We start from the raw sequence: 23974 nt of genomic DNA on the forward strand, positions 1-23974 counted from the left end.
GCCATACCACTGCCGCACAAAAAGAAATCAGCAAAAATAGCATATGAATAAATGTGATTTTTGCCCTGGTTGCATTTTAGGTCAATATTCCTAGACCTATTTGTATTGTATTTTATTTGTAGTTGTGGTTGTTTTATGTAGCGGTTTTACTCCATGATGTTAAGAAAAACATTTACAAAAAAAGCGCATCTGGCTGCTGCTGTGAATTGCCAACAAATGTCACTTAGGCTACATTCACACGAGCGTATCAGATTCACGCGCGTGAAAAACTCAAGTGAATCTGGTCCGTTAAGCATCAGCGTGCTTTTGCGAGGGGCATGTGTTATTCACGCACTCGCAAAGCACATCTTTTTATTTTATTATTTTCAATTGAATTGATGCGTAAATCACATGTAGCACACGGATGTGCATGATTTTCACGCACCCACTGACTTCAATGGGGGATAGATGCGTTAAAAATGCACCAATATAGGACGTGCAGTGAGTTTTACGCAACAGACACACACTGCGTGAAAACTCCTGCATGTGTGAACGGCCCCATTAAAATCAATAGGTCCATGTGCTGAGCGTGATTTCCCTGCGCAACACACCGACGTTATTCACGTTCGTCTGAATGAGCCCTTAGGCTTCGTTCCGATGTTACGTCATTTCTTTCCGTCGGAACAAAGCCCTGACTGACACAAACTGACACCAAAGGTTTTCATTTCCATCACCATTGAATTCAATGGTGACAGATCCGGTGCCAATGGTTTCAGTTTGTCTCTGTTGTGCAAGGGTTCCGTCGTTTTAACGGGATGAATAGCGCAGTCGACTACGGTATTGATTCCGTCAAAACTACAGAACCCTTGCACAACGGAGACAAACTGAAACCATTGGCACCGGATCCGTCACCATTGAAATCACTGGTGATGGAAACGGAAACATTTAGTCTCAATTTGTGTCAGTCAAGGTCCCGTTCCGACGGAACGGAGCCCTGACGCAGATGTGAACGAAGCCTAAGGTCAGGATTACACGCATAGTTGCCAATGTTTGAAAATGTTTTCCAGTGACGCTTTGGTTATCCAGACAAATCTAGCCAATTCAATCACTGAAGTTCTTTTATGCAGACATACTCTTTCGCATACATAATTAGTAAGTGGGTAGGAGACCAGTTCTTTTTTTGAATATTGCATGTTTAACAATATCTGCTATCATCCACTTATACAGTGTGTCAGGGCTTCTCCTAACTATAGCAATGTGAGGTGAAATAGTAACCACGGGGGAAGACATGTTTTTTCCTCCCATAATAGTAGCTACAGTCAGTCTCTTCACAGCCTGGAAGGGCTGCACGTACACCATAGAATCACTATCACTATAAAACCTGCCGTTCTGCTGGTGGGTCCACATTGACCGTTACTTTACGGCTTCTTTGCCGTCAACACCCAGTACCGCCTTATCTCTACGCCAATAGTTGTAGAGGTTTTAGAAGCCTGCCCTCAGCGCTGATTGGAGGACCGTCTCTGCAGCTTCTCTTGGGCGGGCCAATAGCGAAATTCCATTCTGCGCAAGTCGTGCCGCCATTGAAGAGAGGTGCTGAGGCGTTGGTGCGGCTGCTGTGGAGAGGAGGTAGTCACTTACCTTATAGTCATTTTCTTGTCTGCACGCCGGCTTAAAATCAGGTTTTTGTCTTCATGAATTTACTTGCACTTTGAGTTTTGTATTTTACCTGTTGTATGAAATGAATACATGGCAGTCATGTTGATTCACTGGGCCACCTAGAAGAGATGGTCATTCTCTCGTACGTTCGCATATTGAAAGTGAGAAATCGTGTCAGGGAATGTATAGAAGAACGAAAACGTGTCATGTCCGTTCTCTCCTCATAAAAATACATGTAATCCTGCGTATAATGAGCGGTTAATACTAGTGTAGTGAGCAGGTATAGGATAGAGACAGAAACGCGAGTTCAGCCATTTGGCAGGAGCAGCCTATACTGCCTGCTCATTCGTGACGATTTCTTGCTGTCAGTGAATGGGAACAAACTAGAGGTTCAAGACTTGGTACAAGAGAGGGTTATAATGCACGAGCTGTGTACCAGTGTGAGCATGCCAGGTTAGTTAACGTAAAGGGGGAGCAATAACATCATGTAAAACCAACTCTGGCGATAAGCAAAGCGGCAGGTACCAGTTTTAAGGGAGCACTAAACACAAACAATTCTTAAAAATAAAATCAAAGCAATTCCTTAGGCCACGTTTGAAACCGTAACAGATCCATCTGGATTTGCGGATGGAAAATCTGCACCGTATTGCAGTAGCAGCAACCTGGATGAGGTTTAAACATAGGTTTGGGCCTGTTTACATCACCGTTGCCCTTCCGTTGAGGGGTTCCGTAAGGGTTAACCCCTCAGCGGAAAGGCAAACTGAAACCTCAGCTTCCGTTTCCCTCACCATTGAACTCAATGGTGACGGAAACCTAGGTTATGGTTTCCGTCTGTCACCGCTGTGACAGGGTTCCGTCGTTTTGACGGAATCAATAGCACAGTCGACTGCGCTATTGATTCCGTCCGCAACAAACGGGACCCTGTCACAACGGTGACAGACGGAAACCATAACCTAGGTTTCCGTCACCATTGAGTTCAATGGTGAGGGAAACGGAAGCTGAGGTTTCAGTTTGCCTTTACGCTGAGGGGTTAACCCGACGGAAACCTCCGACAGAAGCCCCTCAGCGGAAACTAACGCTGATGTGAACAGGCCCTTTCATAGGATATTGACCTGCAGTGCAGTTTTTTTAAATCCTCCTATTGCCGATTTGTTGTGAATTTTTTCCCCGTTAAGTTCAATGGGGGAAGTCAAAATTCACAACAAATCCAAATTGATGTGGATTTTGCTGCACATTACCTTTGGATCCGCAGCAAAATCTGCAAGTCCTGGTAGTAAAATAAGTTTAAAAACAATGTGTGTGATCCTAGCCTTAGGGCATATGGATGTCTTAGATCGGGGTCCTGGACAGCCACTCTAGCTGGCTCGAGCCGCCCGTGTTTTACGTGGTATTCTCACACGTCTGTTTTAATAAATCCTTGTATTCAACGTGAAATATTTTTTTATTTTTAACTGCGTTATGCGATTCCTTTATTTCTCCTGAAAATGTATGAATAAATTAACTACTGGAGTTACCATTCCCCTTTTCAATGGAGTGTGTTACTCTGACTTGCACAGAAGGCGATAATTACATTAAAGCCCTATGTTTGGGCAGCATATTACAGAGACCGGTCCATTCTCGATTAGCAGCCTATTAATAACGCCCATGCTATCAGAGCGGGCTGCCCTGCATGCAATGCCAAACACCAGCACACCATGCTCTCCCAGCATTATAAACCTGGCTGCGTCCTGAAAAAAGTATATATAGTAAACACATACATGGGGCGTTTAGTTGTTGTTCTGGCCAAAATACTCAAAGCTCGCAACCCAACGCCAAGGGTCCCCAGTGCCTTGCGAGTCCCTAACTAGAACTTTTTGTTCGCAGCACCGCAGAAAAAAAATGGGACATAGAATAGAATTAAAAAACACAAGAAAGGCCAAACTCACCAATTGGGCAGGTATAAGCCCAGCAGGACGCAGACAGGACAAAAACGCTGCTGAAGGAAAGTGCTCAGGTGTGTTCAATAATAACAGCCAACTCGGCAGTATCTGCTGTGCCTCACTACTCACACATTGCACTCACTCCCTATATATAACACATAGTTCTGACCCTTATGCACTACTGCCCCCTATATTCCGTATACATTATTATCACTTGTGTATTACACACCGTATTTATTTTTTGCACTACACATTTATATTTATGCCCCACACACCACTCCCCTCAAGGCTAGTTTGAGTGCCTATTATTATTGAACACACCTGAGCACTTTCCTTCAGCAGCGTTTTGTCCTGTCTGCGTCCTGCTGGGCTTATACCTGCCCAATTTGTGAGTTTGGCCTTTCTTGTGTTTTTAATCTTATTCTATGCCCCATTTTTTTCTGTGGTGCTACTTTATCATCAAGTCACATTAAGGCCCTTTTACACCGGCCAAAAATTGGCCGGTGCAGCGAGCGCCGATCAACGAGACATCGTTGATCGGCGCCCATTTGCTCCTGTCAAACGGAGCTATGGATGGGGACGATGGGTAGTTACTCAGATCGCTCGTCCCCATACGTTGTCATGTCGGCAGCGCGTCTCCCTGTTTACACAGGGAGATGTGCTGCCGACAATGATATTTTACTTTTTTAAAACGATACGACCAGCAGATGATCGAGCGTTTGCTCGTTTATCTGCTGATCGTTGCCCTGTTTATACAGGGCAATTATCGGCAACGAGCGTTCTATGAATGCTCGTCTGCCCGATAATCGCCCAGTGTAAAACCCCCTTTACTTCTGCTGGAAGCTATATTCAGCAGGCTGCAGTTTAGCTTCCTGCCAGCAGAGGATGCATTGTTGGAGGTGAGTACATGATTGAGAGGAGGCCTTTCTGTAATTACTGGGGGGGTGGGCAATGGGGATTTCTGCTGTTTATCTGCTGAGGAAACGGGATTAGCCCTACATTGATCACAAGTGGAAGGATGGTGACTACTGGGCAAGTTAAGGGGAGTTGATGTGACTACAGGGCAAGTAGGAGAGGGTTGCTGTGACTATTGAGCAAATGGGTTTACTGTGAGTACTGAGGAATATGCAAAGAGGTAGACAAACCGCAGCACACACGTTATCCAGGTAAAAAAAGAGGTCTTTATTTCACCAATATTGCGCTGTTTCGACCCCAATCAGGGTCTTTCTCAAGCTTGATAAAGACCCTGGTTGGGGTCGACACGTCACAATTTTGGTGAAATAAAGACACCTTTTTTTTTTTTTTACCTGGATAACGTGTGTGCTGCGGATTTTCTATCTCTTTGTGTCTGTTTTGGAGTTGTCTGGCTGCAACTCGACACTGCCTGCACCGATTGAAAATATTCCTTCCTGTTTAAAAGCTCTCTGGGACTGTGATGTGCTGCTGATCTCCTCTTTTCTTTGGATACTGGGGAAGTTGGGGAGCTTAATTTTGACTACTTGGGTGAGGGGAGCAAAACCGCAACTTTCGTGTAAGAACAGGCCTGCTGTGACTACTGTGGATGGCCTGCTATGACTACTGGGGAAGTGAGGGGAGGGTCTGTTGTGACGCACTCGTTTCTTATCTGCAGGGCTTTTTATGAAAATAATATATATTATTCATCGCTCCTCAAATTGCTTGTGTGGACCCTGCCCTATGGTGTATTGTGCTGGCTCTAAACCTGGGTAAGAATTGTTCAGGCCTGCTCTAAAGGCAATAATTTGAAATTTTAATTCCCTGCTGCTGGTGGGGTTCTGCATTAATTCACACCGTGTTTTATTTATTTATTTTCTATTTTATTTTTTTCTTCGCTCTGTGATATACGTTGGGAGGACGTAAACTTAAAGAGGCTCTGTCACCAGATTTTGCAACCCCTATCTGCTATTGCAGCAGATAGGCGCTGCAATGTAGATTACAGTAACGTTTTTATTTTTAAAAAACGAGCATTTTTGGCCAAGTTATGACCATTTTTGTAGTTATGCAAATGAGGCTTGCAAAAGTCCAAGTGGGTGTGTTTAAAAGTAAAAGTCCAAGTGGGCGTGTATTATGTGCGTACATCGGGGCGTTTTTAATACTTTCACTAGCTGGGCGCTCTGAAGAGAAGTAACATCCTCTTCTCTTCAGAACGCCCAGCTTCTGACAGTGCAGATCTGTGACGTCACTCACAGGTCCTGCATCGTGACGGCCACATCGGCACCAGAGGCTACAGTTGATTCTGCAGCAGCATCAGCGTTTGCAGGTAAGATCGACTTACGCCCAGCTAGTGAAAGTATTAAAAACGCCCCGATGTACGCACATAATACACACCCACTTGGACTTTTGCAAGCCTCATTTGCATAACTACAAATGACAGAGCCTCTTTAAGCCTTCCCTCCCCCAAGCAGAGTGCTACCTGAAGCGCTGTACCTGGGGAAGCTCCTGAAGTCACTGTTCATATATGGACAGTGATGTCAGTAGCTTTGAGATGCAGGAGTCCTCAGCTGTGGTGTCGGAAGCGCTCTGGCCGGTGATTCATGGACTGTAGAATCTGCGTTCTGGCTAGGCACTCCGGCATGAAGAATCTCCTGATATCAAGGGCTTCTCCAGTCCCAGAAGCACTGGCCGAAGTATTCTGATGCTCTGGTCAGGGACTCAGTAGATGAAAGCCCCTGACGTCCCTGTCTCCGTATGGGATGTCGGGAGCCTTCGCCAGGGATGGAATCCCCGGTCTGAGCACTACCTGATGCACTTCCCGGGGACTGCAGCCCTGGGGATGTTCCCCGAGGTGTACGTTTAACGTATCCCTATGACGGGTGCCATATAGTACTGGACTGCAAGTGGGTGCACGCCTCAATAAGACCTGGTCCGCGGTCCTGGATATCAAGCAGACAAAGAATGGACAGAGGCAGCACTTCCAAAAAGAGCAAGAGCTATTTATTCACCCATGCGACGTTTCAGTCCAACTGGACTTTGAAAAAAGTCTGGACTGAAATGTCGCATGGGTGAATAAATAGCTCTTGCTCTTTTTGGAAGTGCTGCCTCTGTCCATTCTTTGTCTGGGTGCCATATAGTGGCATCTGTTATACTTTGGCTCCCATGTTAAAAGTTTGTATACCGCATGGAATACGTTTTATTTTGCGAGATCCCTTATGGTGGAATAGCATAATATACTGCTTTGTTCCATTATTAAAAAAAATTATAATTTAAAAAAATTATACTAGCTTGTCTGTAAAAAGGACCCACTTTTTGGCCTCTGTCAGGCAAATGGTGCCCCATGGACACGTTTAGTGTGTACCTCAGGAGCTTTCCTGACACTCACTAAATGCAGCCTAAGGCCCCATGCACACGAACATGCTTTTGCGGCCACAATTCCGCCGAAAATCATGGGGAGAATTGCGGCCCCATTTATTTCTGTGGGCCCATGCACATGACCGTGGTTTCCACGGTCCATGCATGGCCCAGGAGCCTGGACCACAGAAAGAACGGACATGTCTTATTACGGCCGTGCTCTGCAGTCCAGGCTGATAGAACATAATGGACGCGGCCATGTGCACGGCCCGCAATTTGCGGGTGACACTTCGCGGCCAGCGGTACCACAAACAGCCGTGCATATGGCTACGGTCGTGTGCATGAGGCCTCAGGCAATGTTCACACTGAATTTTTTTGCAGGCAGAAAATTCTGCCTCAAAATTTTGTCTGGGTTTTTGAGGCAGATTTTGATCTGCCTGCACGCCGTTTGCTGCATTTTTTTTGTCCATGGCCATTGAGCGCTGCGGGCAAAATACGCTTTTTCTGCCTCCTATTGATGTCAATGGGAGGTTAGAGACGTAAACGCCCAAAGATAGGGCATGTCGCTTCTTTTACCCGCGAGACGGTTTTTCTGCTCGCGGAAAAGAAAAATGCCTCCGCCTCCCATTGATTTAATTTTCGCCCTTTTTTGACGCATTTTCCGCGTCAAAAAGCTCCGTGTGAACTGGTCCTTAGGGTATGTCTCCACGGGCAGAATATGCAGTAGCGTTTTTTTGCCACGGCAATCCGTGCTGAAATTCCGCAGCATTTATAGTAGCTAGCAGCAAAGTGGATGAGATTTCAGCCACATGCTGCGAGAAAACAAATGCAGAAAGTGTTTTGCGGGACGTCTTTCAAGTCCACAGCATGTCCATTCATGCTGTGGGTTCTTTACGACATGCTGGGTTTTTGCAAGTTGAGTTTTGCTGTGGTTTGTACAGCGTTCGGCCTTATTCACATGACGCGGTTTTGAAGTTTAGAAAAAGAAATGAAGGAAGGGCTTTTATTTTTTCCTTCATTTATTTAACTACTGTAGCGCGAATCACGCGCCTCACACGGAAGTTCTTCCGTGTGCCCTGCACGATTTTCACGCACCCATTGACTTCAATGGGTGCATGATGCGCGAAAAACTGCCAAGTATCGGACATGTCGTGAGATTTACGCAGCGGACATACGCTGCGTGAAAATCACGGACTGTCTGTACAGCCCCATTTACTAACATAGGTCCGTGTGACGCGCGTGATTTTCATGCGCGTAATACACGGTCGTGTGAATAAGGCCTTAGGGGAGATACAGACGGACGTTGCGTTTTTGCGCGCGCAAAAACCATTTGACAGCTGCGTGTGTCATCCGTGTCTGATGCGCGGCTGCGTGATTTTCGCGCAGCCGCCATCATAGAGATGAGGCTAGTCGACGCCCGTCACTGTCCAAGGTGCTGAAAGAGCTAACTCTTTCAGCACCCTCGACAGTGAATGCCGAACACAATATCGAAAAACCTGTTGAAAAAAAAAGAAAAAGTTCGTACTTACCGAGAACTTCCCGGCCGTTGCCTTGGTGACGCGTCCTTGGTGACGCGCCTCTCGACATCGGGCCCCACCTCCCTGGATGACGCGCCAGTCCATGTGACCGCTGCAGCCTGTGATTGGCTGGAGCTGTCACTTGGACTGAATTGTCATCCCGGGAGGTCAGACTGGAGGAAGATGCCGGGAGTTATCGGTAAGTCAGAACTTCGTTTCTTTTTCTACAGGTTCATGTATATTGGGATCGGAAGTCACTGTCCATGGTGCTGAAACAGTTTAACTCTTTCAGCACCATGGACAGTGACTCTCCTGACGTCGCGTACCGATAATTTTTTTGCCGGGTACGGCCAAAACGAGTTTGGCCGAACCCGGTGAAGCTCGGTTCGCTTGTCCGGCTTCGCTCATCGCAAAGACACTCCGTTTGGATGTTCGGAAACAGAAAAGCACTTGGTGCTTTTCTGTTTACATTCATCCTTTTGACAGCTGGTGCGCTGTTTCAGTCGGTTCGCACGGAAGTGCTTCCGTGCGACCTGCGTGGTTTTCACGCACCCATTGACTTCAATGGGTGCGTGATGCGCGAAATACGCAGAGTTATTGAACCTGTCGCGCTTTTTGCGCAGCAGACAAACGCTGCGCAAAAAGCACGGACTGTCTGTACTGCCCCATAGACTTGTATTGGTCCATGCGTGCCGCGTGAAAACCACGCGGCCCGCACGGACCGAATACACGCTCGTGTGAATCCCCCCTAAAAGAGGCTCTGTCACCAGATTATAAGTGCCCTATCGCCTACATAATGTGATTGGCGCTGTAATGTAGATAACAACAGTGGTTTTTATTTTGAAAAACGATCATTTTTTTAGCAAGTTATGAGCTAGTTTAGATTTATGCTAATGAGTTTCTCAATGGACAACTGGGCGTGTTTTTACTTTTTACCAACTGGGTGTTGTACAGAGGAGTGTATGAGGCTGACCAATCAGTGACTAATCAGTGTTCTACACTTCTCATTGTTCCAGCCCAGCTTCTTTCACTGCACAATCACACTGTGCTGTGGATCATGGATCGTACATAACTATGATGCTAGGAGCCCGGCTCCCTGCAGTATGTCCGGTCTGGGATTAGCGGCCGAAATACGTTCCGTCCATTACGGACCGAACATGCTCGTGTGAATCCAGCCATAAAAGGCTAAAAAAACATCCAAACATTGCTCCAAACGCAACTAAGATTTTGTTACAATGTATCTGCCTGGGTAAGAGCAATCCGCTTCAGGATTGAGTTTTGTGCAGCTTCTTTGTTTTGCTCACAGAGAACTGCCTACACCACTGTTTGGTTTTGTGGCGAGTCTCCGGGGTTCCGATGATTGTTTCTTTGTATTGGTAGTCGATTCGCACTGTGCATGCCAGTACAAATAAGGCTGCAAGGTCATCAGATACTAGTGGGGAGCTGGGGAGAGCAGTCTGTTTTCTGATTGGCTTGTCCCGTTGGTTTCTTCCTGCTGCAGTAGCTGTATGTGAACACATCCTCTCTTCCAGCATGTGCAGGTCAGTGCTGACGTTGATTGGGGTCTACGTACATTTTGGGTTTTGATAAAGGGGTCATGTGCGCTACCAGGTATTGGGTTGAGGGGAGTTTTGTGGTTGCCTATACAAAGGGGCAGTGCATCTCTGTAAAAACTTTTGACCTGTTCATGATATTTGGTGCCGTTTGTGCTGAAGACAGGTCACATGGCCACTTTAGCCAATTGCAACCGACATAGGTGACTACTATAGATGACATGACCATCTGGTGATGCCGCCTGTATGGAGAATGGGTTAGGGTTCTCTAGCTAGTTTAGAGTTCCCTGGTCTGAAGAAGTTGGGGAACCACTGGGCTAAAACATTGTAACAAATTGTCAAAAATGTTTCGCTTTTTAAATGTAGATAAGAATGTGCTCGTTCAGTGCCGTCAACGAGAGATTTTTAAAATTTGATGAAATTGAAACGAATATGGGAATTTCGCACTACTCATTACCCCTTATGCACATGGCAGACCGTGTGCACGAGGCTGTACGTTGACACTCCGAGCACTATGAAGCCACAGAGACCATGTGCTGCTGTACATGAGTCAGTCTTCTTGGGGAGAATACTTACATAATACGGCATGCAATAGAACATGACACACTTATCTTTCCATGGTGGCTTTGGTGCAATAAGGCCCGTTGCACCTGGATAGGAACCCTATTACGGCTCAGTACAACACGAGGCCATATACAATGATTAGACTGGACGTTCTTTTTGATGTTTGCTGTAATGTATTCACTCCGTCTCAATGCTTTATATGTTTCTGTATAACAAAGATGTCTGTTATCTTCTCTAACTTTGATTGATACACAGGAGCGTGTGTGTGTGTGCGTGCGTGTGTGTGTGTGTGTGTGTGTGTGTTGTTTCCCCTCACACAAATTCTAATGACATGCTCTACTTACTATAGTGAGTTTTAGAAATCCACTCCAGGTTCCTCATGGACTCCTACTCTTCACTGTAATGCAGGAGATATGCTACACTGCGGGAATTATATGCCTGTGCCTCTTGCGCATACCACAGTTGGGTATTCTGTGACTTTCCCAGTCCTTCCCTACCAGAATGCAGATATAACGGAGTTTAATGATCTACAAAAATCCTTTTGTAACTATTCAGGTGAGTGGATTCCTTGTCTGCCTTCTCCAGAATAATTTTGCACATTTTAACATCGAAAAACCTATTTTACCTCAAGATACTTATCAACACAACAAAGCTAAACTAGATTAGACCTTTTTGCTGAATGATTTTCTATTAACAGCCAGCTTACCTTCAGAACACTCTACCTATTTCCGTTTATTGACGTACCATTATGTCCTAATTTCTGTTTGTGGACATATTGGCGCATCTGGATGATCATGCACATTTGAGCTTAGGAGTCCAGTGGGCAGTCATGGAAAGCCACTGCTTCCCGCAATCTGCCGTATCCATATGACAAATGGTGGACACTGGCTCAGAAGCGGAGTCGGTGCCACCATCCTCGCTTGTCAGCTGTATGTTACAGCTGACACCCTGCTGTAATGACGGGGACCAAAGTTAGCTCCGATCCCTGCCATGAACCCCTTAAATTCAGCGGTCAAAAGCGATCGCTGCATTTAAGGTGTTTGCAGCTCATCGCCACCCCAGCAACGAAATTGCCGGAGTGTCGGTGGCTGCAATGGCCTCCCGGTCCGCCTAGTACGGAAGCCTTTCAGGCCCCGCCCGGGAGCTGAGCCGGCGTCCTCTGCGGTGGATGTCTGCTATATATTACAACTGATGCCCTTCTGTAACGGCAGGGATCGGAGCTAGCTGCGGTCCCTGCGATTAACCCTTTAGATGCAGCGATCGCTGCATATTCGCGGTTGGTAGCAAATCAATAGCCCTGCATGCGATTGCAGGGCTACCAACTGCTGCTATGGCAACGGGGCCTAACAATGGGCTCCTGCTCTGCCGTTACGGAGGCCAATTAGGCCCCGCCCAGAAGCGAAGCCTAATCTGCTTGCTGGCAGTGAATGACAATGGCATTGTATTAGAAAATAAATCAGACAGTTGGACCTTCAAGTTCCCTAGTGGGACTAAAATAAAGTGTGAAAAAATTATAATAAAAGTTTCAAGTAATAAAATAAAACACAACCGCCCTTTTTCCCTTCATCAAGTTCTTTTATTATTGAAAAAATTTAATAAACCATACATTTTCGTATCACCGCGACCGTAACGGCCTGAACTATAAAAATATTGTTATTTATTCCACGTGGTGAACGGCGTAAAAAAAAACCTTAGAAAAATGCCAGAATTTCTGTGTTTTTGGTCACTTTGCCCTACAAAAATTGGAATAAACAGTGATCAAAGAGTCGCATGTATCCAAAAATGGTACCTATAAAAGCTATAGCTCGTCTCGCTAAAATCAAGCCCTCATACTTCTCCATTGACTAAAAAATAAAAAAGTAATGGTTCTCACAACATGGAGACAGAGGAAATACATTCTTTTTACAAAAGTAGTTTTATTGCGCAAAAGGTTGTCAAACATAGCAGAGTGCTATAAATTTTGTATCGTCAAAATCATACTGACCCTCAGAATAAAGTTAACGTGTAATTTATAACACATGGTGAACACTGTATATAAAAAAAAAAATCTATGGCAGAATTGCTGTATTTTGGTCACCTGGCCTACTAAAAAAATATGATAAAAAGTGATCAAAAAGTCACATGTACCCAAAAATTGTACCAATAATAACTACAGTTCATCCCACAAAAAACAGCCCTCATATCACTACGTCTATGAAAAAATAAATGTAGTTAAGGCTCCAATAAGTCAGGAAAAAAAAAATTGTTTTATCGAAGCCCTAAAATTAGGGAACCAGGAAGGGGAGGGCCCAAACATGTCTGCTGGAAGAGAGGGTGCACGTATCATACCAGGACAACACTTTCCCAACAAAATTCCCCAAACTGAAAAGGCGTGGAGTGTGGACCAAAAGGTGGATAAGAAATGACACCGTCTATCAGTGCGACGTAGGCCTGTGCAGAAAGGATTGCTTCACAGCATAACACACATCTGGATTATTTTACCCAATTATTATACCACTTGCATGCACCCCCACATTATGAACTGAAATACCAGTAAAACTCCAAACAAACTACTACCAAGCAAAATCCACGCTCCAAAAGCCAAATGGTGCTCCCTCCCTTCTGAGCCCTACAGCGTGCCCAAACAGCAGTTTACTTCCACATATATGCCATCGCCATACCCGGGAGAACCCTTCAAACAATTTTTTGGGGGGTGTGTTCAGTGGCACAAGCTGGGAACTATAAATTTGCCACTGAAATGGCATATCTTGGGAAAAACTTAAATTTTTACTTTGCACCATCCGCAGCGCATTAATTTATGGAAAAGACCTATGGAGTGAAAATGCTCACTACACTTCTTAATAAATGCCTTGAGGGGTGTAGTTTCTAAAATGAGGTCACTTCTCAGGGGTTTCTTTTTAATATTTCACATCAGAGCCTCTGCAATTGTGAACCAATACTTTGTAAGTCACCAAATTATGCCTCAATTTCGCATGGTACTCTTTCACTTCTGAACCTGGTCGAATGTTCAGGCAAAAGATTAGGGCCACGTGTAGGTTTTCCTATGGAAAAAAACAAAAACCTTTTCACTCTGCAATATCGAGGGCACACTAATTTCTGGAAACCGCCTGTGGGGTTAACATGCTCACTACTCCCCTAGGTGAATACCTTGAGTGGTGTAGTTTCCAAAATGGGGTCACTTATGGGGGTTTTCCACTGTTTTGGTCCCACAGGGGCTTTGCAAATGCGACATCGCTACCAGAAACCAATTCAGCAAAATCTGCACTTTAAAAGCCAAATGGCGCTCCTTCTCTTCTGAGCCCTGCCATGTGCCCAAACAGATGTTTATGACCACATATGGGGTATTGACGTACTCCAGAGAAGTTGTTTTACAAATGTTTGTGGGCTTTTTCTTTATTCCTTGTAGATTTTGTTTGTTTTTTTGTTTTGTTTTTTTTTTCGCAAAAACTACATCTTATTTGAATAATTTTATAATTTTTACATCACAATTCTAATAAACTATATGAAACACCTGTGGGGTCAAAATGCTCACTACACCCCTAGATGAATTGCTTGTGGGGTGTAGTTTCTGAAATTGGATTTTTTTTGGTGGTTCCTTTTTTCTTTTTACATCACAAGACCTCTTTAAACCTGACCTGGTGCCTAATATATACTCTAATAAAAAGAAGGCCTCCAAAATCCTCTAGGTGCTTCTGAGGCCTGTGTTTCCCCGAAGTGTCGGGAGTGTGTATAGACATCTCATCCTGGCTGGAGATTATGTCTATTCACTGTAAAGATACTTTTTTTTTTTTTTAATCAAACAAGTTTTATTGATAATACAACATCAGTTATACAGCCTTTACATTTCTTACAGTACTTTACAGAAAACATATAAAATTAACATAACATCACTTAAGTAGTGCAAAATTTCTTCAAGTACTTTATGGCATGCATACAACATCTTTGGTTATACCATCACCTATTTCTCCCTCCAACTGAACTACCCCCCTCCCTTGCAGTACTCCCTCTCTTCCCTGATTTTTCCACCACTCCTCCTCCGTGTCTCTTTCATAGTAAACCGATATTTCACCAGACCTTAATCATGTATATGTGCCATCCCTCCTCCAAATCTTATCTAGTGATCCGCATTGCCATAGGCTTGTGCCCATTTACCCCATTGTTTCTCGTATTTCTGAATTGTCCCTCTTTTCAGATATATCCGCTGTTCCAGTGATACCGTGTGGTTAACATACCCAACCAGTTCAGCTACCTCCGGGGGATCCGCCTGCAGCCAATATTTTGCGATTAGTTTCCTAGCATGATACAAAATCTTTTTAATAGACATTAGCTCCATTCCATCCCCTCCTTCCTCCCCAATGCAGCCCAGTAAGAATATTTTAGGTTCTATTGGGAAATCTCTCCCATATTCTTTAGACACCACACTTTTAACTTCCTTCCAATAGCCTTCTAGCAGCGGGCAGCTCCAAAACATATGCTTTATGTCCGCCCCATCAAACATACACCTGGGACATTCCTTAGTTGATCTAATGCGCATTTGCCATAGCACCTTAGGCGTCCTATACACCCTGTGTAATAGAAAAAGTTGTGACCTCCTGTGCGTTACACTAATAGAGAGTTTTTTAGATGATCCCAGTATCTCCTCCCAGTCTTCATCCCCTATGGGTCCTACATCCTCTTCCCATTTACGTCTGATCTCCACCAGCGGATCTCCCAGAAATCTAGAGAGTAGCGTATTATATAGCACCGAGATAATCCCTTTAGTGTCTTTTGCCCCTAGTACCCGCTCCATCCCTCCCATGGTGGAACAGCTCAAATCCACCAGTCTCTCTTGAGCCTGCGCCGCATGCCTTAATTGAAGATATTGGTAGAACAGTCGGTGTGGGAGTCCAAACTCCTCCTGTATTCGAGCAAAGGGCTTAAGAACACCTCCCTCATACAGCTGGTACACATATCTAATCCCCGCCTGTTCCCAGTCTTGAAATCCTTCCAGCATATTAAATTCCCATAGGTATGGATTGCCCCATAAAGGCATATAGTTGGAGCATCCCGTGGCCCCCAATAATTTCTTACTTTCCCACCAAACTCTATGTATTAATAGTAAAGTCGGCTTTCCTCTTGCCTCCCTCCTTAATTTCTGAGATTCCATGGCCTCTAATACATCCGTTCTCTGACCCATATAATACACCAGTTTCCCACTAGAATCCCACTCCTCCCTATTCTTCCAGCCCTTAAAGTGTTGTAATTGGGCCGCTAGATAATATATCCATGCATTCGGAATAGCTAACCCTCCCTGTTCCACTGGTAGTTGTAGTTTATCCAGTTTTATCCTGGGGATCCCCCTTTTCCACACCAAGTCCCTAAACAAGTTGTGGATTCTTCTGAACCAGTATTTAGGCAACCACACTGGGGCATTGTGCACCACATAAAGAATCTGGGGCATCAGAATCATTTTGATGAGATTTGCTCGACCCAGTGCTGACAGTGGTAGCCCGAGCCATATTTTGGTCTTATCCGTGAGTTTGTTCAACAATGGTATCACATTTAGTTAAATAAAGTCCTGCACCCTCGCCGATATCATGATTCCCAGATACTTAAATTTCTGTACGCACGGTACCTCAACTCCTCCAATCACCAACGGCGTATCTACTGGCTGGAGTGGCAACAACACCGACTTATTCCAATTAATTTTTAGTCCTGAAAATCTACCAAAGCGCTCCAATACATTCATTATTACTGGCAATGAGTAATTTATTTCCCCCAAGAACATCAAGATATCGTCCGCATATAATGCTATGCGCTCCTCCAGCTCCCCACACCGAAACCCTTCTATCCCTGGATGCTGTCTTACCATATTGGCTAGGGGTTCAATTGCCAACGCAAATAGTAGTGGCGAAAGTGGGCATCCCTGTCGCGTCCCCCTCTCCAGTCTGAAGGAATCTGACATCCTTCCATTTGCTCTTATCCTAGCTACCGGCTCCTTATATAATAATTGTATCCATTTTATAAATTTCTTTCCAAAGCCAATCCGTTCCAAGACAGCCCACAGATACCCCCACTCCACACTATCAAACGCCTTGGCGGCATCTAAAGACAGCACTGCTCTACACCGTGCATCCGGAGCATCTGTCTGCAAATTCAGGAAAAGTCTACGTAGATTAACTGCCGTAGAGCGCGATGGCATGAATCCCGACTGATCTGTCCCCACAATTTTAGTCACTACTCGCGACAGCCTATTAGCCAGTACTTTCGCTAAAATTTTAATGTCCGTGGTTAATAGAGATATCGGTCTGTATGAGTCAGGTTGTTTCCGATCTTTCCCTTCCTTGGGGATTACGACTATAACAGCTTCATACATTGTCTGCGGTAAACGCCCCCTGGTGAAACTATCCTGGAACACTTCCAATAACTCCGGCAGAACCGTCTCCCCATATGCTTTATACAATTCAGTGGGTATACCATCTATCCCTGGAGCCTTTTCGTTTGCCATAGAACTTAACGCTTCCTGTATTTCCTCTAGCGTAATTGGCTCTTCCAATCCCTCTCTCTCCTCCTCCCCCAGGGTAACCCATGTCATTTCTGCCAGATATTCTGACAGCAGATCCTCCGAGTAGTCCACCTTAGTACAATACAGTTCCTTGTAAAATGATGTTAACACCTCTAATATATCCCCTGTTTCTCCAACCAGAGTCCCATGCACTGTCTGCAGCTGATGAATAAACGCACTTTCCCGCATCGGCCGTGCCATATTTGCTAACAGTCTGCCCGCCATTTCACCCTCCTCATAGTATTTTTGTTGTAAGAATAGTCTTTTATTAGCCGCTTGCTCCAGCTGATGTTCCCTAAGCAATTTCTGAGCAACCTTCCATTGGGCTAGTGTTTCCGCAGTGTTATTAGTAACGTGCCTCTCCTCTGTTACTGTGACCCTATCTGTCAAATGTTGACCCATTTGTCGCGACTTAGTTTTAATGAGCGAGATCTCCCGTATATACACTCCCCTTATAGTCGCCTTCATAGCATCCCATAAAATATCCATAGGGACCGTACCTTTATTAAATTCAAAGTATTCTTGCAGACTCATATTTATTATCTCCTCTCCCACTAACCGTATCCAGAACGGATTTAACCTCCAGTGCATTCTCAACCCCCCCATCTCTGAGCTTGTTCGGAGCTTAAGTAACATTGGGGAGTGATCAGACAGTGCCCGTGGTAAGTATTCCACCCCTTCCACACATTCCATCCCCATTCCATTATTAAACATTAGGTCTATTCGTGATAATGATCCATATGTAGATGATACACACGAATACTGCGTAGTAGAGGGCCATTTTGCCCGCCAAATATCTGTAAACCCAGCCTCCATCATGTACTTTCCGAATCTCGTCAGGCCAATATCTCCCACCCCTCCTCCTTTTGGAAATTTATCCCACCCTTTATTCATTATGTTGTTGAAGTCTCCCATCAATATAGTCGGTATCATAGGCCACCCAGCCAGTTTCTCCAGCACCTCTCTCATCGGACCCACAGAGTACGGGGGAGGCACATATAACACCACAATTATACATTCCCAGTTAAACAATTTACAGTGCACCCCAACATATCTACCTGCCCTATCTTTAAAGGAATCTATACAGCTAAAAGGCACATCCCTATGAACCAGGAGGCTAACCCCCCTTGAGTATGTAGAATGAAAGGAGTGAAAACTATGTCGAATCCAAACCCTATGCGCTTGCTGCACCGTGTCAATAGTAAGATGAGTTTCCTGCAAACCCATCACTCCAGCAGACTGTCCTTTCAGGTATTCAAAGATAGCTCGCCTTTTTGTTACCTCCCCCATACCTCTCACATTCCAGGACAGAAGATTTACCCTACCCCCCATCTGAATCTTTTTTGCATTTGACAGTGGCTATTTCCATTACTCCCAATGACAATCAGAGCGTACTGCGTTTCAAACTCCCTTTCCCTCCCAAACATCCCCCCTCCCCCCACCCCCTCCCACTCAACTTTCCATAAACCTACCCTCCTCAGAGGGCCTGGGCTGGTGAAGAAAACTTCACCACTATGACCATACAGCTTCCCTTTCACATTGTAGAAATCCATCTGTTTCCACAATTTAACCTCCAAAACCAAGAACCTCCCGCCACCTTCTCCTCAATAAACAAGTAACATTTTTATGACTCCTACATTCAATTCTGCCTTTAGACTGACAGCATCTTTCCTCTCCTCCCGCCAACAATGAGATATAGACATCATCTTAACAAAAATCAACATATAAATGCAGAAAATAATGCCTTATATTCTTGCGCAAGTCCTCTTCCTTCCACCATAGCAGAGTCCCGACTTCACCCATCCATTTGTTGATCACGCCGCCGCTTCCTCCGGATCATGTCGTAGTCGAGCCTCGTGACTATCCAACCACCGTAACGCATCTTTCGGATTTTCAAAGAACTGTACGGATCCTAATGCCGCCACTCGGAGCTTAGCCGGATACAACATGGAGTACTGAACTCGAAGATTCCTCAGTCGTCTTTTAATGTCCAGAAATTGCATCCTCCGTTTCTGTATCTCCGCAGAGAAATCTGGATAGAACGACACTTTCACCCCGTTCACTCTTATATCTTGCCTTTCTCGGGCCTGTCGAAGAATCAGATCTCTGTCCTTATAATGAAGCAATTTCACTAGCACCGGTCTCGGTGGCCTCCCAGGTGGGCCCGGTCGTGTGGGCACTCTATGAGCTCTTTCCACCGCAAACAGTGGGGTCAGCGATTCCTTGCCAAAAACCTCCAGTAGCCATTTTTCGAAGAAAGCATCTGGATTGGACCCCTCAACTTTTTCAGGGATGCCCACCATCCTGACGTTATTTCGACGCAAGCGGTTCTCCAGGTCATCGGTTTTTGCTAAAAGATACGTAACATCCACCGCCACAGCATTCACGTCTCTTCTCATAGGCAGCATACTGTCTTCTATTTCGCTGACTCGACCCTCCACCGCTGTCGTGCGTTCCGACACTTTTTGAAGATCATGCCGTATTATGGACAAATCTTCCTTAATTGCCCCCACCTGGCAGGTAAGTTTAGCTAGCGTGCTATTGCTCAGGCTTACCGCCGAAAAAACATCTGCCAGCGTTGGGCCCGGTTTGTCCAGGGTCTGTACACCTCGATCCAATCCTCCTCCTAAGTCATCTGCAACAGTCTCCCCATTCTCTTCCTCCTCTGCCTCCATTTGCGCTCGCAGCGGTTCAAATCTGGATCCAGAACGGCCAGCCTGCTCCTTCCCTCCATCCGCCATCCTTTCCCTCTTATCACTGTTCACAGGGGTTTTTCTGGCAAAGCGTTCCAGCCGCGACGCCGCCGCCCCTCTCACATCCCTGTTCACTGCATATGAGCACATGTCAGCGCCATCTTGCGCCCCCAGCTCACCGTCCTCTGCCGTCCTGGATCTCCTGGATCGGGTCATCACAGCCTCCGATGCGTCCAGAATTTTGTCTCCCTGATCACCACGATTTCCCCTCTCTCCTCAGGTATGTCTCCGGTAGGAGAAGTGAGTCTTTAGGATGATTCTGTAGGATATCGGCAGCGGGAGCTCCGGTTTATGCTTCCTCTCACATGCGCTGCTAAGCCACGCCCCCCCACTGTAAAGATACTTTGGTAAAGTTAATGTGGGAGTATGTGACAGCACAGGGTGATCTCGCTGTGTTGCGAGTACTGCTAAAAATGAATGGAGAGAAGTGTATGACGCTGATTGGTGATTGGTCAGCGTCATACACGCCTCTTTACAACGCCCTGTTGGTTAAAAAATTAAAAACACGCCCAGTTGACTATTGATAGGGCACTTCTAATCTGGTGACAGCCTCTATAAATATGAATTTCTGCAAAAAAATAATCTTTGTAAATTTCACCTCTGCTTTGCTTTAATTCTTGTGAAATGCCTAAAGGATTAAAAAACTTTCTAAATGCTGTTTTGAATACTTTTGAGGGTGTAGTTTTTCAAATGGGGTGATTTATGGGGGTTTGTATTGTATGGGCCCCTCAAAGCCACATTACAACTTAACTGGTCCCTGTAAAAATAGCCTTTTGAAATTTTCTTGAAAATGTGAGAAATTTCTGCTGAAGTTCTAAGCCTTGTAACGTCCTAGAAAAATAAAAAGCTGTTCAAAAAACGATGCCAATCTAAAGTAGACCTATGGGAAATGTTAATTAGCAACTATTTTGTGTGGTATATCTATCTGTTCTACAAGCAGGTACATTTTTATATTTAGAAAAATAATTTTTGAAAATTTTCTCTAAGTTTTGGTATCGTCCAAACTTTACCACGAACTAAAAGAACAATGTGTCACGAGAGAACAATCTCCGAATCGCTTGGATAGGTGAAAGCATTTCGAAGTTATTACTACACAAATTGACACATGTCAAATTTGAAAAATATGGCTCTGCCAGGAAGTCTAAAAGTGGCCAAAGCGGAAAGGGGTTAATATCCTTTTTGACAAATGTTATCACTGATCACTTTTATGTTAAATTTTTGGAATCTATTAATTGTTTTTGGTGTCCTTGCTCCTGATTTGCATTATCTGTCATAACTTACCTACATTTGATGAGTGTGATAATACAGACTGAAGTTCTTGGACTTCACACAGTGCAGCACCGTCAGGAAAGATCTTTTGCACAGGCAGTTCTGTATATAAAACCTTTCACCTAATGAGTTTAATAACATTAAATGCAGATTAATAACTGACATGATGGTTTTTATTCCATGTTCTAAGACCAGTGCTGACGCTGTCTGCAAAAGAAGTACATTTAAATGAAGTTTATGAGAAAACGCTGTTAACTTGTTGCCCCCTCCTATTCTTTGCAGTTGAAATATGAGCACTTAAAATTGCGTATCTATGCAGGGGCCGTATGTTTAGAGCCAAGGGCTGGATTCGATCCTGTCCTTGGCACAAAATATAATTCTTCAACACGGGCACAGGGCCTAGTCCGCAATGTTGAGTGGGAGTTTTTTTTTTTTTTTTTCCCCTGTAAACAGCATGTATACTACAACAATAGAGGTAAAACTGCTGATTGACTTGTTAGAAATATCGCTATGTATAGAATGGTAACCGTGTGTGTGTTCTTTTGTGTGGGTGTTGTCAAGGTATCATAAGGGCTCATGAACAGTGCTGTATGATGGCTCTGTACAATTTGGCTGGGGCCGTAATATGGTAACCATAGAAGTCTATAGGGCCCTACTGTTACTCTATATGCCTAGGATCGCATATGAAGGTTTATTCTCGCTGAGTCAAGCAGTCTGATGGGAAAAAAAAAATCCTGCCATGTTCTATTGAATGTTGTATTACAGAAATTTTCCTCTGGCTACTACATGTTCATTGTGCATAAACCCTAAAAGGCGTATTTATGCATTTTATTATCTGCATTTGAAAATCTTAATCAAACTGAAAAAGTCAAAGCTTAAGAATGTTTTATTAAATTGTCTAGTTAAGAGACCAAAAAATATAACCGTAGAGGATGATTGCATGGGCAGAGTCGGCACCCTTCACTTTTGTGTGCTTTATTAGCGTGTATACTTATGCTCTCAATTTTATTTTGAGGCATTGCGAGTGAGGCAACTTGTGAAAAGTGCAGATTGGAAAAGAAAGAGTCTCTTAACAGGTATGTGATGACTTAACCCCTTAAGGACACGGCCAATTTTAGCCTTGAGGACAGAGCAATTTTTTTTACATTTCCCTCTGCATCCCGACGCTCATAACGCTTTTATTTTTTGTACGACGTAGTTGTATTAGACTGTTTTTTGCGGGACGAGTTGTACTTTATGTAGGTACCATTTTTTGGTACAAATACATTATCGTTTAAGTTCTATAAATTTTTAATTAGATTAAAATGCAGAAAAAAAGCAGTTGCGCAGCAGTTTTAATATTTATTTTTTTACACCATACACCGATCATAAATAATGGTATACATTTGTTGTACGGGTTGTTACGGTCGTGGCGATACCAAATATGTCTATATTATTTCATGTTTTGGGACTTATATTTTAAAAAGTTTATTTATTATAAAAAGTGTGTTTCTGTGTATTATTTTTACTATTTATTTATTTATCATAATTTTTTTTTTTACATTCATTTAACTTTTTTTTTTTTTTTTTAATCCCATAAAGGGATTTATCATTTTGATTTTGTAACTGCAATGTACTGGCATAGATCTATATGCCAGTACATTAGCCTGTGTACTGATTGTACACAGGCAGTTGTTAGGGCATACCTCAGTATGCACGAACAACAGGAAATATGTTCAGACAGCCCTGGGGTCCTTCACTGGACCCTGGGCTGTCTGGCCATACGAGTTGTGGGCTTTGATCGCGTCACAGTTATATTCTGTGACGCGATCAATGTGCAGTCCCCTCTCTTTGAACGCCGCGATCAGCTGTCATCGCGGCGTTCAAAGGGTTAACAGCGGAGAGAAGATGTTTCTCTCCTCTCCGCTGTCAGAGCGCGGCCGTGGCTGTGTATTACAGCCGTTGCCCCGCTCTCGATCGCGCGCACAGACGGCTGTCACACAGGACGAGTATGCTCGTCCTAATGCGCGAAGTGCTCGCCGCTCAGGACGAGCATACTCGTCCTGTGTCGGCAACCAGTTAATTGTTCTCTGTAAGAAAATATGTTGTCTTGATGGGACATCCACTTTAACACCATAACGACCCATGCCGCATGTATATTTGTCATGAACAAGTGCTAGTTCCCAATCTGTGATGAATATATCTGTCATTAAGATATTGTGGGTACTGCCATTTACCCTATGAGATCAGCGGCAGGAGCACGGCTGTTAAAAATAACAATTTAATCCTTTTAGATGCAGCAGTTAATAGTGACTGTAGCATCTAAGGGGGGCCTAACATGCCAGAGGCATGGTCTAATAGGTCTGGGATTCACTGACCGCAAATAATTCTTTGGAATACTAATCATTATAAAGCACTTTACAAGCGCTCAAAGTATTTCTGCATCAACACCCCCTGTAAAATGGAGTTTAATAAAAAATGAATAAGTACCCTCCAAAAAATTAAATAAATTAAACCCTTTTTTTCATAAGAAAAAAATCCTGTCTGGATGTTTTCTACCCTTTTCAAGAGGGCAATTCTTCCGCATTGGTGCAGACTTCGGCGGTAGATTTTCGCTTCAGTGGTGGATCGCCGTACGGTGTGGGCACTCCTTCCTCCAGCTAAATTAGCTGATCCTTTCCACGAATGCCAGCCTTAAGGGATGGGGAATCTCACGACTCGGGCTGTGATCTCCACAGTAGAGTTCCCATCTATCTTCTGAGCCATTTTTCTATGTTTCCGGCACAGGACTCAGTCTCTGTACGGACACCCGGTGAGTGTTCAAACGGACAATGCCACGGCCAGGGTGCAACACCCATGGTCGCGGGCCATCAGGTTTACTCACCTCCTGATGGCTGCAGCCATGGATCAGTGAGCGCTGGCCCGCATCTCCTCC

The 23974-nt window shown here is 44.5% G+C and overlaps 1 protein-coding gene across 1 annotated transcript in view; it reads left to right on the forward strand.

The window, feature by feature from the left end:
• Positions 1-1486: 1486 nt before the first annotated feature.
• The window catches only part of RBM44 (RNA binding motif protein 44), a 76822-nt gene continuing 54334 nt past the window's right edge, over positions 1487-23974 (forward strand). Inside the window, exons 1-3 of the mRNA XM_075829623.1 lie at positions 1487-1605; positions 10903-11049; positions 22076-22136. Coding sequence (XP_075685738.1) covers positions 10908-11049; positions 22076-22136 — 203 coding nt within the window. The 5' untranslated portion in view covers positions 1487-1605; positions 10903-10907. The remainder of the gene's footprint in view (positions 1606-10902; positions 11050-22075; positions 22137-23974) is intronic.

This window comes from Rhinoderma darwinii, chromosome 6 (genome assembly GCF_050947455.1).
Source record: "Rhinoderma darwinii isolate aRhiDar2 chromosome 6, aRhiDar2.hap1, whole genome shotgun sequence".
NCBI classification, from domain to species: Eukaryota; Metazoa; Chordata; class Amphibia; order Anura; family Rhinodermatidae; genus Rhinoderma; species Rhinoderma darwinii.